At 37.2% G+C, this 13,763-nt stretch overlaps 2 protein-coding genes across 3 annotated transcripts; one reads left to right on the forward strand and one right to left on the reverse strand.

Moving 5' to 3' along the window:
* Positions 1 to 1,634: 1,634 nt before the first annotated feature.
* On the forward strand, positions 1,635 to 8,252 carry LOC114372407 (N6-adenosine-methyltransferase non-catalytic subunit MTB-like). Of its 2 annotated transcripts, XM_028329940.1 has the most exons (7): positions 1,635 to 1,770; positions 1,872 to 4,376; positions 4,773 to 4,856; positions 5,000 to 5,104; positions 5,222 to 5,330; positions 6,558 to 6,709; positions 7,575 to 8,252. In XM_028329940.1, exons 2-7 carry the CDS (start codon positions 1,959 to 1,961, stop codon positions 8,013 to 8,015), a joined length of 3,309 nt encoding a protein of 1,102 aa, XP_028185741.1. In that variant the 5' UTR covers positions 1,635 to 1,770; positions 1,872 to 1,958; the 3' UTR covers positions 8,016 to 8,252. The 2 variants fall into 2 exon arrangements, with proteins under 2 accessions (XP_028185741.1, XP_028185740.1); XM_028329939.1 differs by having other exon boundaries at positions 1,639 to 4,376.
* A 792-nt stretch (positions 8,253 to 9,044) lies between these two features.
* LOC114369663 (sec-independent protein translocase protein TATB, chloroplastic-like) lies at positions 9,045 to 13,060 on the reverse strand. The gene is made up of 6 exons (XM_028326903.1): positions 12,770 to 13,060; positions 12,576 to 12,697; positions 11,114 to 11,173; positions 10,885 to 11,023; positions 9,437 to 9,580; positions 9,045 to 9,345 (listed from the first exon to the last, which is right to left on the reverse strand). The coding sequence occupies exons 1-6, from the start codon at positions 12,963 to 12,965 to the stop codon at positions 9,290 to 9,292; spliced, it is 717 nt and encodes a 238-aa protein (XP_028182704.1). The 5' UTR covers positions 12,966 to 13,060; the 3' UTR covers positions 9,045 to 9,289.
* Positions 13,061 to 13,763: the final 703 nt, after the last annotated feature.

The following is a 13,763-nucleotide window of genomic DNA, read 5'->3' on the forward strand; positions in this document are numbered from 1 at the left end:
TTTAAGGCTTTTCCTAACACACCTCTCATCTTTACTTGTACACCTCCTTACACTCATAATTTTTCCAACTAGATCCTTTTTTTTTTTCTTTCCAGAAGTTAGTGTACCCCCTTCTCTTTCCCCTTTATTCTTCCTTTCGTTCCATATTATCCCATTGTCATCATCACCGAATGAAAACATGCAAACGAACACATTCAAGTAAATGAGTAACACTAAAACTTCAAAACCCTATCAAGGAATCTGATTAAGGAAATCCCTTGCCCAAACTCTCTCATAGTAATTTAGAAAAGTTCGTGCAGTAAACCCAGTCATGGCAACACAATCCCAAATTTCTAGGCCTACTTAAATACCAAAACAGGATAAGGAATTCCTCCATTCTATAGAACTCATCAAATTAATTTTTGAAGCAACCATCAATCAATTCAAATAACATCGATCGCTGCAATTAGAGTTTGACACCTTTGAGTTTAAATCAAAGTGAAGCAACACGTTATACGGCTTGGGTGCTGCGCAATCCAAATGATAAATTGAGAGTAAAATTGTGTCAATCAATTTGTCGTAAGGCTAGTTTCAGTTTGATTTGGGTTCTTCATTTGGATTTAGGTGATGATAAGAGATGGGGGGTTTAAGTTTTGTCTCGTGTTGCATAGTAGAAGGGAGTGTAGTGATCTTCAATTTAGGTGTGAGTAAATGGACCTAGGTCCATGGATTGGCCCGCGGAATCTACGATCTGCGCGGGTAATAGACCAATTTTTTTAAATGGTCCATGGTTATATCATATTTTTGGGTCCGTTCCGCTTAACCCGCGGGGTCTGTGGGTTGCCCGCATTAGGATTTTGTTGCTTCAAATATGAAATCATTTGGGGAGATGTTTAAGTTTCATATTTTAGATTTATTGTTTGGATTTTCTTTTGTTAAGAGATTATTTATTTTATTGATGTAATTGACTAATTGTTAAGATTTTATTTACATTTGTATTGAACTTAATTTGAGTGTGTTATATTTTTATTGAAATTGAAATTCTTTTAAAACTAGCCCCGTGGACTGGCCCGTTTGATCCGCGAGGTTCACGGGACCGGAAGCGGACCAATTTATTTGGTCTGTGTAAGAATACGGGGCAGACTGGCCCAGGCCCGGTCCACTACCAATACGGGCAGGCTTGTGCGGGCTGGCTTTACGCGGCCGGCCCGCTTACCCACCCCTAAATTCTTCATTAAAAGAAAAAGAAAGAATATACTTGGAAAAAAGAAGTGGAAGGGGTGTAAAAGTAAAGATGGATGTGTATTTAGCAAAAACCTATATTAATCAATTTTCATCTATAAAATTATCAAATCATTTAAAAGAAGTTAAAAAAATATTTTGATAAGGAGTGTTTCCTAATTTATAGTTTTAGTTGCGATCTTAGGTTTTGATAAAGATAATTAAACCTTATGGGAATCTAACTCAGTTGAACAAAAATACGTGAATTGTTGTAATTATATGTATATTTTTTTACTTTTCTTTGATTTTTATGATAAAAAAATAAATTAATAATTTATGGACGTGCATAAGTATAAAACACTAGGTTTTTTTTATCAATGTTCCGTGGGCTTAGGGTACTAGGCCCAGCCCAAACTTGTTATGGAATTTTCGGATTTTCCCCAAACAGCTTCCGACGCCGTATCGTTTCGTTGGTGAGCACCAGAAGAACCCCTTTTCTTCTCTTCGTCTTTCCGTCTCTGCTCACCACCCACTGTCAACAACATCACCGCTCTCCATTCCCGTTCGCCGGTAAGTCCCCCCTTTTTTCTCATCTCAATTTTGTTACCAAAAACCAAAACCCTTATTTTTCATTCAATTTTCAAATCATTAAACCAAAACCCCCCCCGCAGAGTGAGAGTAGTTTGGGCGAATTCATGTGCGCCCTCGAGAAAGTTCTAGAGAATAATCGCATTGACTTTAGATTTCGGTAGTTGGTTATGGATTCGAGCGACAGTGGTCGCGGTTACTCCAAGCGCGAGAGGGACGACGAGGATTGGGAGTTTAGTGATAAGCGGAAGGATAGGTCTAGGAAGTTCGGTGCCAATGGCGGGGACGACGGCGAGGGTTCCGACGGAGGCGCGAGAAGGAAGCGTTCTAGCAGAACCACCACGGATGGCGACGATTACGATTCGCGCTCCAAGCAAGGGGCCAAGAAGAGGCAGGAGGAGAGCACCCTGGAGAAGTTGAGCAGTTGGTATGAGGATGGGGAATTGGACGATAAGGCCGCGAGGAAGCGCGGGGGTGGTGACGGTGAGTTTCATGAGAGTGTGGTGAGTAAAGAGGATGGTAAGGGTGAGGGTGGTGGTGGTGGTAGGGAGAAGGGTGGGCATGATGGTAAGAGTTCGAGGAGAAAGTGGGATGAGGTTGATGTTGGTAGTGTGAGGAAGGTGCAAGATGAGAAGGGGGATTTGAGGAGTGGGAAGCGAGATAGTTCTAGAGATAGGGAGAGGAGTGAATCTTCTAGGAGTGAGCATGGGGAGAGTAAAGCCTCTGGTGGTGGTGGTGATAGGGTTGCGAAGTCTAGTAGTAAGGAGGATAGAAGAGGGGATTCTGAGAGAGGGAAGAATAAGGGGAAGTCGGATTTGGGGGATGTTGGTTGGGAGGAGAGGGTTGAGAAGCCCAGGCACCATAGGGCTGCTGCTGGTTATGATGTGGCTGAAACCTGGGATAGGTCATTGAATGCAGTGGAGGAGGATGGACATGTGCGGGTTAGGGATAAGAGTATTAGGGAAAGTGGGAACTCGAACAGATCAAGGACACCGGATAAGAGTGGAAAACGCCATCAAGATTTGGAGACCTCGGAGGCAGATTATGAAAGAAGTGGTAGCTTTAAAAGGAAGGAGCACGAAGGTGATGGCTATAAGGATGATAGATCCAAAGGGAAAGATGATACTTGGAATGACAGGAGGAAGGATAGGGAAAGTTCTAAAGAAAGTTGGAAGAGGAGGCAGCCGAGTAACACTGACAAAGATTCAAAAAATGAGGAGGGTGCTTTTGACGACAACAGGGATTGGGAGTTGCCTAGACATGGTTATGAGAGGATGGATAATGAAAGGCCTCATGGACGGTTTGGTGGTAGAAAAGATGCGAGCAGGGGGGAAGCTGTTAAAACATCCACAAAGTTTGGGATTTCGAATGACAATTATGATGTGATAGAGATCCAGACCAAGTTTTATGACTATGGGAAATCAGAGTCTGTGTCCAACCATACCAAGAGAACTGAAACTCATCAGCAGTACAATGCTAAATCAGGTGCTAATGATGAAGAATGGGCATATCATCAAGATGAAAGAGGAAGGAAGAGTGATTTATCTGGTTCTGGGACACCTGGAGAAGATCTGAAGGAGAGATATGCTGATGATGACTATGATTTTTATGGGGGAAGAGGAAGAGGCCAGAAAGGTGGTGTATCTGCCCGTGTTACTGGTGGCCAAAGTTCTAGTACTGGTGGCTCACAGCCCCAATATGGAAATTCGGAGTCTGGATCCTTTAACAGAGCTGGTCCACAAGGAATAAAAGGGAACAGGGTTGGTAGAGGAGGAAGGATTAGGCCTACTGGGAGAGACAATCAGCAAGTTGGAATACCGTTGCCAATGATGGGATCACCCTATGGACCTCTTGGGATGCCTCCGCCTGGGCCAATGCAGCCTCTTTCACATGGTATGTCACCTGCTCCCGGTCCACCAATTTCCCCTGGAGTCTTCATGTCACCATTTACTCCTGGTGTTTGGCCTGGAGCTCGAGGTGTAGACATGAATATTATAGGTGTACCACCTGCAGTGTCTCCTGTACCCCCAGGTCCTTCAGGTCCGCGATTTAATGCTGCTAATATAGGGAACCCACCAAATCCTGTAATGTATTATAACCAATCAGGCCCTGGAAGGGGAATACCCCCAAGCATTTCTACTCCTGGTTTTAATCCTACAGGATCAATGGGTCGAGGAGCCCCACCTGATAAAACTCCAGGGGGATGGGCTCCTCCTAAAAGTAGTGGAACTCTTGGTAAAGCTCCTTCCAGAGGTGAACAGAATGATTATTCTCAAAACTTTGTTGACACTGGTATGCGGCCACAGAATTTCATTAGGGAGCTTGAGCTCACAAATGTTGTGGAGGACTATCCTAAGCTTAGAGAGCTTATACTGAAAAAGGATGAGATTGTGGAAAAATCTGCATCGGCTCCTATGTATTATAAGAGTGATTTGAAAGAGTTTGAATTATCTCCAGAGTTCTTTGGAACAAAGTTTGATGTCATTCTTGTAGATCCCCCATGGGAGGAGTATGTGCACCGTGCCCCTGGTGTTGCTGATCACATGGAGTACTGGACATTTGAAGAAATAATGAATCTCAAGATTGAGGTAAGCTATTCCGTTTGTGCAACTCATTATTATGTTATACTTGTTTCAGTCTAAGTATTTCCATCCTACTTAGGTTTCAAATGCAAATGTTAGCCTTTATGATTATGAGTAAACTGGTTGGGCTAATTACTAATTATTTCTAGTACTCTATGCTGTAATAAAGGATAAGATTAAAATTGGTAAAGTGGCACGAATATGTGTGGTATTGAAGCTTTTGCTAACCTAATAAATTACATTATCTATCCCCATCAGAGTTATTTTTGAAAGTTAGTTGTATATATTAGTTTGCATTGCATACTAATAGATAATGCTGCCTTGTTTTTGGCTTCCTTCTATAAGTGCATACTATTGTTATCTTTTGATTAGACATCTCATTTATTTTGCTCCTTTTATAAGGCCATAGCAGATACGCCATCTTTCATCTTCCTTTGGGTGGGTGATGGTGTAGGCCTTGAACAAGGTCGCCAATGTCTAAAAAAGGTACACTATCTGAATATTGAAATTCCTTACGGGATATAGCTTTAATTGCTGGCTATGGTTCTTATTATATTCTATCTGTGTCTTCTATTGCTTAATTTTCTTTGTCTGCTTTTCTCTTAATTGGTGGGGCTGGGTTTCTACAGTGGGGCTTTCGTAGGTGTGAAGATATATGTTGGGTAAAGACAAACAAAAGTAATGCAACTCCAGGACTGCGGCATGATTCTCATACTTTATTTCAACATTCAAAGGTCAGTTAAAATTTGTCGCATGCACATGTTCAATTCAACATTTTAGCTTATTATATATAGTTATTTTGAGACCAAGTAAATTGGTAGTCTTGACTGTTTTGTTTTGTTATGGTGAAGGAACACTGCTTGATGGGCATAAAAGGAACAGTTCGTCGAAGTACTGATGGCCATATAATTCATGCCAATATTGACACAGATGTCATTATCGCTGAAGAACCTCCTTATGGTTAGTATTATCATTTATCAATTGTACCCTATGAATCTTAATATCTGCATGCTTGAATTTACTGCCTCTCTACCTGGGTTAAATTTTCTGTTTTAGTAATTTGTCTTATCCGTTCCAGTTTATGAATCCATCTTTACTGAGCAGTCTGAGCAACAAAATGGGGGTTGATTTGAATAAATTTTCCATTTTCTTATTATTTCTGATCCAGATCTTTATTATTGTTGGAATTGGGAATTTGTTTGGTACGCTGGCATTGTTTTGGGCTCTATAATCAATGTACAATCTCAGTCCTTTTTTTTTTCTGACCAGTATTACTGGGCTAGAGTAGGAATTGATGCTTGGTCTAATAATTTTAGCATTCAACATTGAATTCATAATATGGGTACCTTAGGGTCGGACATTAGTAATCCAGGCTCCCTCTTTCGATATAATGGTACGATCATGTCTTCTCTTTGGTGGCAGCCCTCGGGGTTCTCAGAAAACCTCTTAAAAAGTAGATGTGAAACCTCTTCTAGTTTTGGGTGTACAATATGCTCTTTGTCCTGTATTTTTGTCAGTAGATCATCTCCTTCATTTTGTAGTATGTTATACTTATAGATAGTTTTTAAAGATGCTACTGAGCAACATATGGAAGGATCTCCCTTAAGAATGACATTCTGACCTGCCACCTGAATTTTCATGGTTAGCTCTCCAAATTTCACCCTTATCTCCCCCAACCCACCCACCCTTTGAACCAACCTAGCCCAAGGACCACATCTGTTCCTCTTCCTCCTAAGCTGAATAGAAATAAATCTTGCACAACCTACATGCCCTGTATCTATATAATAATAATCTCTAAATACTTGATCTTATGTTCATCCCCTACCTCCACCCAATATTTTCTAGACTCTAGAGTATTGGATGCATTACACGTCGACATTGCAATGAATAAGTGCCACCATTTGCTTATCTTTCAAATGACCTCCATAATCTTAAGCTTCTCTTGGATGCCATCCCATCATGCTGTGAAGGAATAAATGTAGGGATTTATCCTCAACCTCGTACTGTCATCTTGGAACTCCTCCCCTCGGAACTAAATTGAGAAGTTCTACTTGAACTGGAAAACCAAAATATTGAAAAAGCTTTATAAGAAGATAAAATGCTTGGTTTCTTGAAGCTGCTTTAATAAGTGTTCTGTTTTGAAGAATAAAATGGGCATCTTGTCAAATTCTTGCTTGTATTTTGCAGGTTCCACACAAAAGCCTGAAGATATGTACAGGATTATTGAGCACTTTGCCCTTGGAAGGAGGAGACTAGAACTATTTGGTGAAGACCACAATATCCGAGCCGGTTGGCTGACTGTTGGTAAAGAATTATCATCTTCAAATTTTAATAAAGAGGTAAGAAATTTGAAATGCTAGTATACCTACATGACATTTAAGTTGATTCTTTGTATCTACCATGTTTAATTTATGTTAATATATTTTGTGCATTTTTCTTTCTTTAGAAGTTGAGTAAATTTGGCAGCATGTTCTTTGTTCCTGGTAGGATATTATGTCATAGTGTGTTCTGAAAACAGTTGTCACATTACTGACTGAAGTCTAGAAAATGTATTCAACCAGTTAGTCCTCCGTTTTTAATTGGATCGTTTTGGGCAGTGGCTCTAACCCATTGAAAACATTGGTTCAATGCTTGAGAGGTGCATATCAGAAATCGTATCCCTATATCATTCTTCTCATTCTGCAGTAGTCGAGAATGAGGTTTATCATGCACCAGATTTGAAAGAGTTGGGGAAAAATTATGGTACTAATTAAAATTAAATTAAATTCTTGGAAATTTTTCTTCAACTTTATCAGCCGTTCTGTGGCACTGGTGGAAGTTGTACTATTATGACATACAGATCGGGAAGGTTCAGCTAAAATTCATTAAATTAACCCGTCTAGTGGCCAATAACAGTTTTTTTTTTAATAAACTTAACCAAGTGATTTTTGTTGTTAGATGTTATCAATTAAAGCACAAGCTCATACTTTAAGCATTCTTGTAGCCTCCTTTCTGACAATAGAAGTTTATGAAGCCTGTCTTTGTTGGATGATGCGTTTTTATCTTTTTCTTTCCTTCAGCGTTTAAGATTAGATTCTATCTTTGTTCTATACAATCTGTTGGCTCCAACAGAGTTTGTACTCAATATTATCTCCGTTACTTGGTGTTGATTGTCTGTGTTCACCTGACTGATTTACCACATTGATTGGATTTGGATAAATTCAGGCATATGTGAAAAGTTTTGCCGACAAAGATGGGAAAGTTTGGCAAGGAGGTGGGGGAAGAAATCCACCGCCAGAGGCACCTCATCTGGTGGTGACTACTCCTGATATAGAGGCTCTTAGGCCAAAGTCACCAATGAAGAACCAACAACAATTGCAGCAGCAGAATTCTGTATCCATTTCATTGACGTCAGCTAGTGCATCAAACAGAAGGCCTGCTGGGAATTCGCCGCAGAACCCAACTGCACTCGGCGTCAATCAAGAAGCTTCTAGCTCAAACCCTTCTACTCCAGCTCCTTGGGGTTCACCTCTGGAGGGCTTCAAGGGACGTGAAGGCTCTGTATTGCCTTCAGATGATAAAGTAATGGATATGTACGGATTTCATGGACCAGCATCTGCAAACTATCTAGATTTTGAATCATACAGACAAATGAATCTGTTGTAGCATAAGTTTAAGGATAATGTTCCATGATTACGTATCGTGTAATTTTTTTCCCCGCCAATATAAAATGGGAAGAAAATTATTCATATTTTGTCTGTTCATTTTTTTAGTAGCATTGGTGAGATTGCATTGTTTAACCAGGGGAATAAAAGAAAGCGTCAGATTACTGTAAAATTAGCTATATTATTATTTTGTCGAATGCTTAGAATATAATTTCAAGTCACAAGCTTCCCGTGGCAATGATGGAGCATAACGGATGAAGTAGTAAACCGTTGTTTAGTCCAAAGTATTAGAAGTATCAGATTTGGTATCAAGTTGGTAGATCCGCTTTGATTTCTTATTGTAGTTTTAGTTCAAGGTTTTAGAGGGTAACTAGTTCAGTATCCATGCAGCTGTAAAATTAAATGTGTATACATTTAGTTGTAATTATGTAGAACTTAATAAATGAGAATCAAAATTAATATAAAATTATCAAGGAATGTTAAAACTAAAACATGTAATTATACATGACACAGCTCAGCATCAGTTGTAAAAAACCCCAACAAATAAAACATAAGCATTTCTCACTACCCTCTCAGGTTTCATCACACACCCAACTTATGATTTTTTTTTTTTTAAAAATAAATAACAAGCATAAAATTTTTCCAATCGACTTCCACATTCAACCAAAACTACCACAAAAATTCAAAAGTTCAAGCCCAACCAAGTTGAGGTTTTTTTTGGGGAAATAAAGAAAAGAAACTTTAAAGGAAACAAAACAAAAGGAAGAAAGCAGGTTCAACTTAATAAAAAAAATGAGAAATCTGAGTAAAAAAAAGAGAAATCTGAAAGAAAAAATAGTGAAATAAAAATTGTTATCAAAAATAGGGAAATAAAAATCGTTATTAAATGATAAGTCTGAAGATAAGTTAAAATTTTCAATTTTTTTATTTATCGAAAGCAATACTAAGTTTGAGTAGAATGACTCAGTTTGAAAACAGAACCGCTATTAAGGAGTCGGGTTTATTACCAAAGCATAACTCAAACAAAATATTGCTAACGCTTACACTACGGTTCTGATATCCAATGATCAATGACAAATATAACTACAATTAATTTGGAAACATACTAATCGTTAATGGTTTTGTTCTTTACATTTTACATGATTCTAATGACTAGCTGGTAACAAAATTGCCTGACCCTTCTCATCTCTTGTGCCAATAGTACTGCCCACTTCCGGGCATTGAAGCGATAATTGGACAAATTATTTTAACTCCCTATGCTTATGAACCCAGAGTTTACGTCTCACTTTCTGGCTTCTGAGGTGGAGGTACAGTAGTAGCTGTTTCCTCAGCTGTTGACATATCAAAGAAAGGTGAAGAACAAAGAGGGTGGAAAGAGGGAGAAAAAAAAAAAAGTGCCTATGTTCCACAAAAAAGACTAACCAGAAGGCTGGATTTGAGGCTCATTGTCACCTTCCTTGGAAGGTGTTTGCCCCTGCTGTTGTGCAGCAGATGCCTTCAGCTGCTCCTCTGTAATCTTAAGATACTCCTCAGAGCTGTATGCTTTAGTAGGATCTGGCGTGCCATCTGCATTATCAGAGATGTAATTTTATATTCTGGTATTTGACATCTACCATGCATATTGGCAATTTTATATTCTGGTATTTGACATCTACCATGCAGGTGATATGGCCGTGCAATGAAGTAATAACCACAATGTACTTGACATACACTTCTTCCGACACAACAAACAAAATTCTTCCTCGTGTGTATGCAATTATAACTATATGCTAAATTTGGTTCTAGGAACAACTAACATGAAATTAAATTTATTAAAAAAAAGAATTTCATTAACAAAGTGTGCGGCTTTTTCTTAGAAACAAGGAACTTAAGAACTATTTCTGAACAGGCATACTATGCTCCTGCACTAAGTAATAGTTCACTTCCCTGGATTAATGTAATCCAGTTGAGAACCTATAAATGAGAGAACTGTATTTAAGAAGCGAGTCTTGTGTGTCAGCATTTTGGACCTTGCTACTAAACAAGTTGTTAGTGGTGCCAGAATTTTGTAAATAACACGATCTGGCAATCCAAAACTAATATCAGCAAACTACCAAAAGTTCACAAACATAACCTGCTAATCTGTTTCTTTGTCTATACTAACATTAATCTAAAGGAAACATTATTTTTATCATGCTGGAGTGATGCTACCTTAAACTTACTCTAGTTGCTGTATTAAGAATCCGAAAGTGATATAATATCAAACCTATCCAGACAATTATAAACCTTTCTACACATGTACATTTAGAACAGCTGCTCTAAATCAGTACATTATATTTCTAAACACGGTTTAGCATAAAGAGTTAAAGACTCCTTTCCCAAGGAAAAAAAAAGCAAAGGTGAAAAAGACATCAGATTTCATAACCTAGAAAGGGGAAAAAACAGTAATCAGCTCCCCAAGTATGCATGACGAGCAAAAGCACTACCTAACATTCTCTGTCACATGAGTCTCATGGTGAGGAGAGAGAATAATGGAGTGCCATGGGATACATCATACATGGGAAGTGAAAATAATGAGTGAAGGAATTGGGATCTTCCCCTCACAAGGTAGGGGGTTCAATTCTTTGGGAAGAGTATTTTTTTTCTTGTAATTTTCATTTCTGTTTGTATTCCAGGAAAATTTAAGCATATGCACAACCGGGTTCTCTTTTTATATTCATTTTTTATTGTTTGGTTTCTATCAATGTCTAAGGATGCATAAGATGGTACTTCAATGAGGTATAACAAATCATACATTGTGTAAGGATAAATAACCTGTCCAGATTTATACTTCTAAATTGCTGGCAAATAAAATTAAAAAAGAAAAAATAAAGTGAGACTAGATTACTCACTAGGGTCAACAGTGGAAGTGGATGATGAAGTTGGTGTGGTATTGCGTATGTTGGAATTGTATGTGTTCTGGGTTGGACTTAAATTGTCATCAAGACCAATCTCCCGTTCAAGAGTACTCTTAAATTCCCTTGAAACATCCTAAAGGGGGGAAATGGCAAGCAATAACATTAAAGCATCTATGTAGTGGAATTGGCATAAAATATTTACTTGAAAATATTTAGCACCAACCTGAAGCTCTTTAATGGTGGGTTGAAATGTACGCAATGTTTTTCCCAGATTTCTAGCAACCTGCATTTAGTGACTCAATCAAAGCCCAGGGGGTCGAGAAAAGGAAACAGAAAAAATAGAAAAGATTACCATCATTACCAACAAACAACAAAGGTTTTTGCAAAATATCATAAAAAAATGTATTAAGGCTCAGATTAAGAGTACCTCTCCTGTGAGTGACTGAACTCCAGCTGTCTGAAGTTAATCTCATTCAATAAAAATGATTATAGAATGTAAACAATTTTTGTAACTTCAGAGGCAGGGAACTTAATGGCTTCCCTCCAAAATTCTCTCAAGTAAAGCACATAAGTGGAGCAACCTATTATCTTTTATGGTTTTGTTGTAAACTCCACAGTTCTTGAAAACTATATAGAGAGGGAACCCCTATCCTATAGAGTCAAAACAAAAAGTTGTAGACATCTTCAACAAGAATTAAGGAATCTCACTCAGGGCTTGGGAAAAATCATCATCTGGAATAGTATTGTCATACATTTCTCAACTATTCTACTTATTTAAACCCCTTTCAACTGATGTATAACCTTTGACATTTTTATTCAAGAAACAAGGCAACCATTGATGGCTGACAGAGCCTGATTATTATCAACTTCGCGCTCATTCTAATTAATAGGTATGGTGCAATGGCCAATGTTAGCCTTACAAAACATGAAACAACAGGATTCTTCAAGTCCACCGTGCAATTACACATTTGAATTTTGATGAACTACATTCAAAAACAAAAACTTTTCGCTATCTGCATTGTGGAACACGTGTTATAACAACTACCAACAAAAAAAATGAGCTTATGTACATCTATCTCCCATCAGTTCAAATTAATGATGTTTAAGATGAATAAAAAACTAGAGCAGGTTTAATCATGCATCCCTTTTCTCTGTTGCTCGGTTAAGAGAAAAAGAAAATCTGAAGTAGTTTGATTCAAATAAAAACATGAAAAACGCTAACTTTCAAGGAGATTATTTCCATCAGCATCACTGTCTGACTATTATTTGGCTTCTTGGAGGTTTTACTATTGCACTTATGAGATAATATGTAGCATATAACAATTTCCTAATTAACAGGAGAGTTAATTCTTGATCAATGATCACTTAAGCCGCCTACTTAGGAAACTCATGTGTAGATCATAAAATTAGTAAACATCAAAGAATGAGTCTGCATAAACATTGCCATTCTTCAACCTCCACTTAACAGCTCAAGCATTTAGAACCACTAATTCCATAACAATGGGAAATACTACACATTAAAAGAGAATGACAGAAATTCATTTGAAATTCTTTAACTAATCACTTAATCGGACTACAACAAAACACAACAAACAAGAATAGCAAATGCAAAAAAAATTAAAATTCTTTGAAACAAAAAGAATGACACAGCAATAGTTGCATAGAGACACATCAATCAAGCTCACCTCAGCAAGACCTTTAGGGCCAAAAACCAACAAAGCAACGACCCCAATTACCAAAGCCTCAGGAGCTCCAACCCCAAAGAGAGAAGCATAAACCACCTTACCCTTACACCCACCCTTTCTATCTGCAAATGACTATAATGAGCTCAACAAACATGGAAGTCAAAATCCCCACGAGACATTGATTGTTTTGTTACCTATGTGAATAAGAGGCTTTGCTTTAGCTGAGATACCCAGATGCTTTAAACCACTCCAAGGTGAGACAAGGCCTCGACCCAGTGGAGAGAACATTGAAGAGAGATGAAAAGCTTGGAACTTTGTATGTGACACTGCACAACTCCCCAGCTTCGGACATAACATTGATGAAGAAGCCATTGCCAAGGATCGTGTCATTTCTAAGACACTTTATTTTTTGTTTGTTTGAAGATTGTTGAACGATGAATGTATCTTTCTTGGCCCGCACAAAAATCCTATCTCCAATTTAATGGTCAAATCAAACGTGAAAAATATTCCAGTTATCAATTGGGTGGTTTTACACTGGTTTATCAATTTGGAGTTTTTCTTTCTATTTTTCCCTAATTCTTGTCTTTAAAAATTATCTTATTTTTGTTGCAAGGATTCGAAAAATTAGTACATGTAATCAGTTTTTATATTATATATTATATATTACTAGCGGAAACACCACATTGTCACGTATGTGTATTTACAATTTTATTTTATTATGTTATATTAGCACATATTTTTATTATATTATATTAACAGAAATACTGTGTGTTCATATTTTTATTTTTCTATTTCGTGTTTTGTGTTAAAATTTCTTCAAATTAAAATACTATAAAATCTTAACACTAACTATATAAAATACAAAAAATATATAAAATAAATTTAAAGAATTAAATTTATATTACTACAATATATTATTATCATATTTATTATTATATATTGATGTGTATATTAATTTATTTTGTACTTGATGAATATTTATGTGCAAGTTTTTTTTCTCTGGGTGTTATTTTTAGTTTATTAAGTTATTTTTTTCTCAATATATGTTTATCTCTACACATTTTTTTTTTGTTTGGGTAAGAGTTAAATTTGATATTTTACGATAGTTTCTCTTTTATATATTAAAGTATATGTTGATATATGTTAGTTTTAGTTTAAAAATTAAGTAGACACATATAAAAAAATGGT

The sequence above is a fragment of the Glycine soja genome, chromosome 10 (assembly GCF_004193775.1).
Source record: "Glycine soja cultivar W05 chromosome 10, ASM419377v2, whole genome shotgun sequence".
NCBI classification, from domain to species: Eukaryota; Viridiplantae; Streptophyta; class Magnoliopsida; order Fabales; family Fabaceae; genus Glycine; species Glycine soja.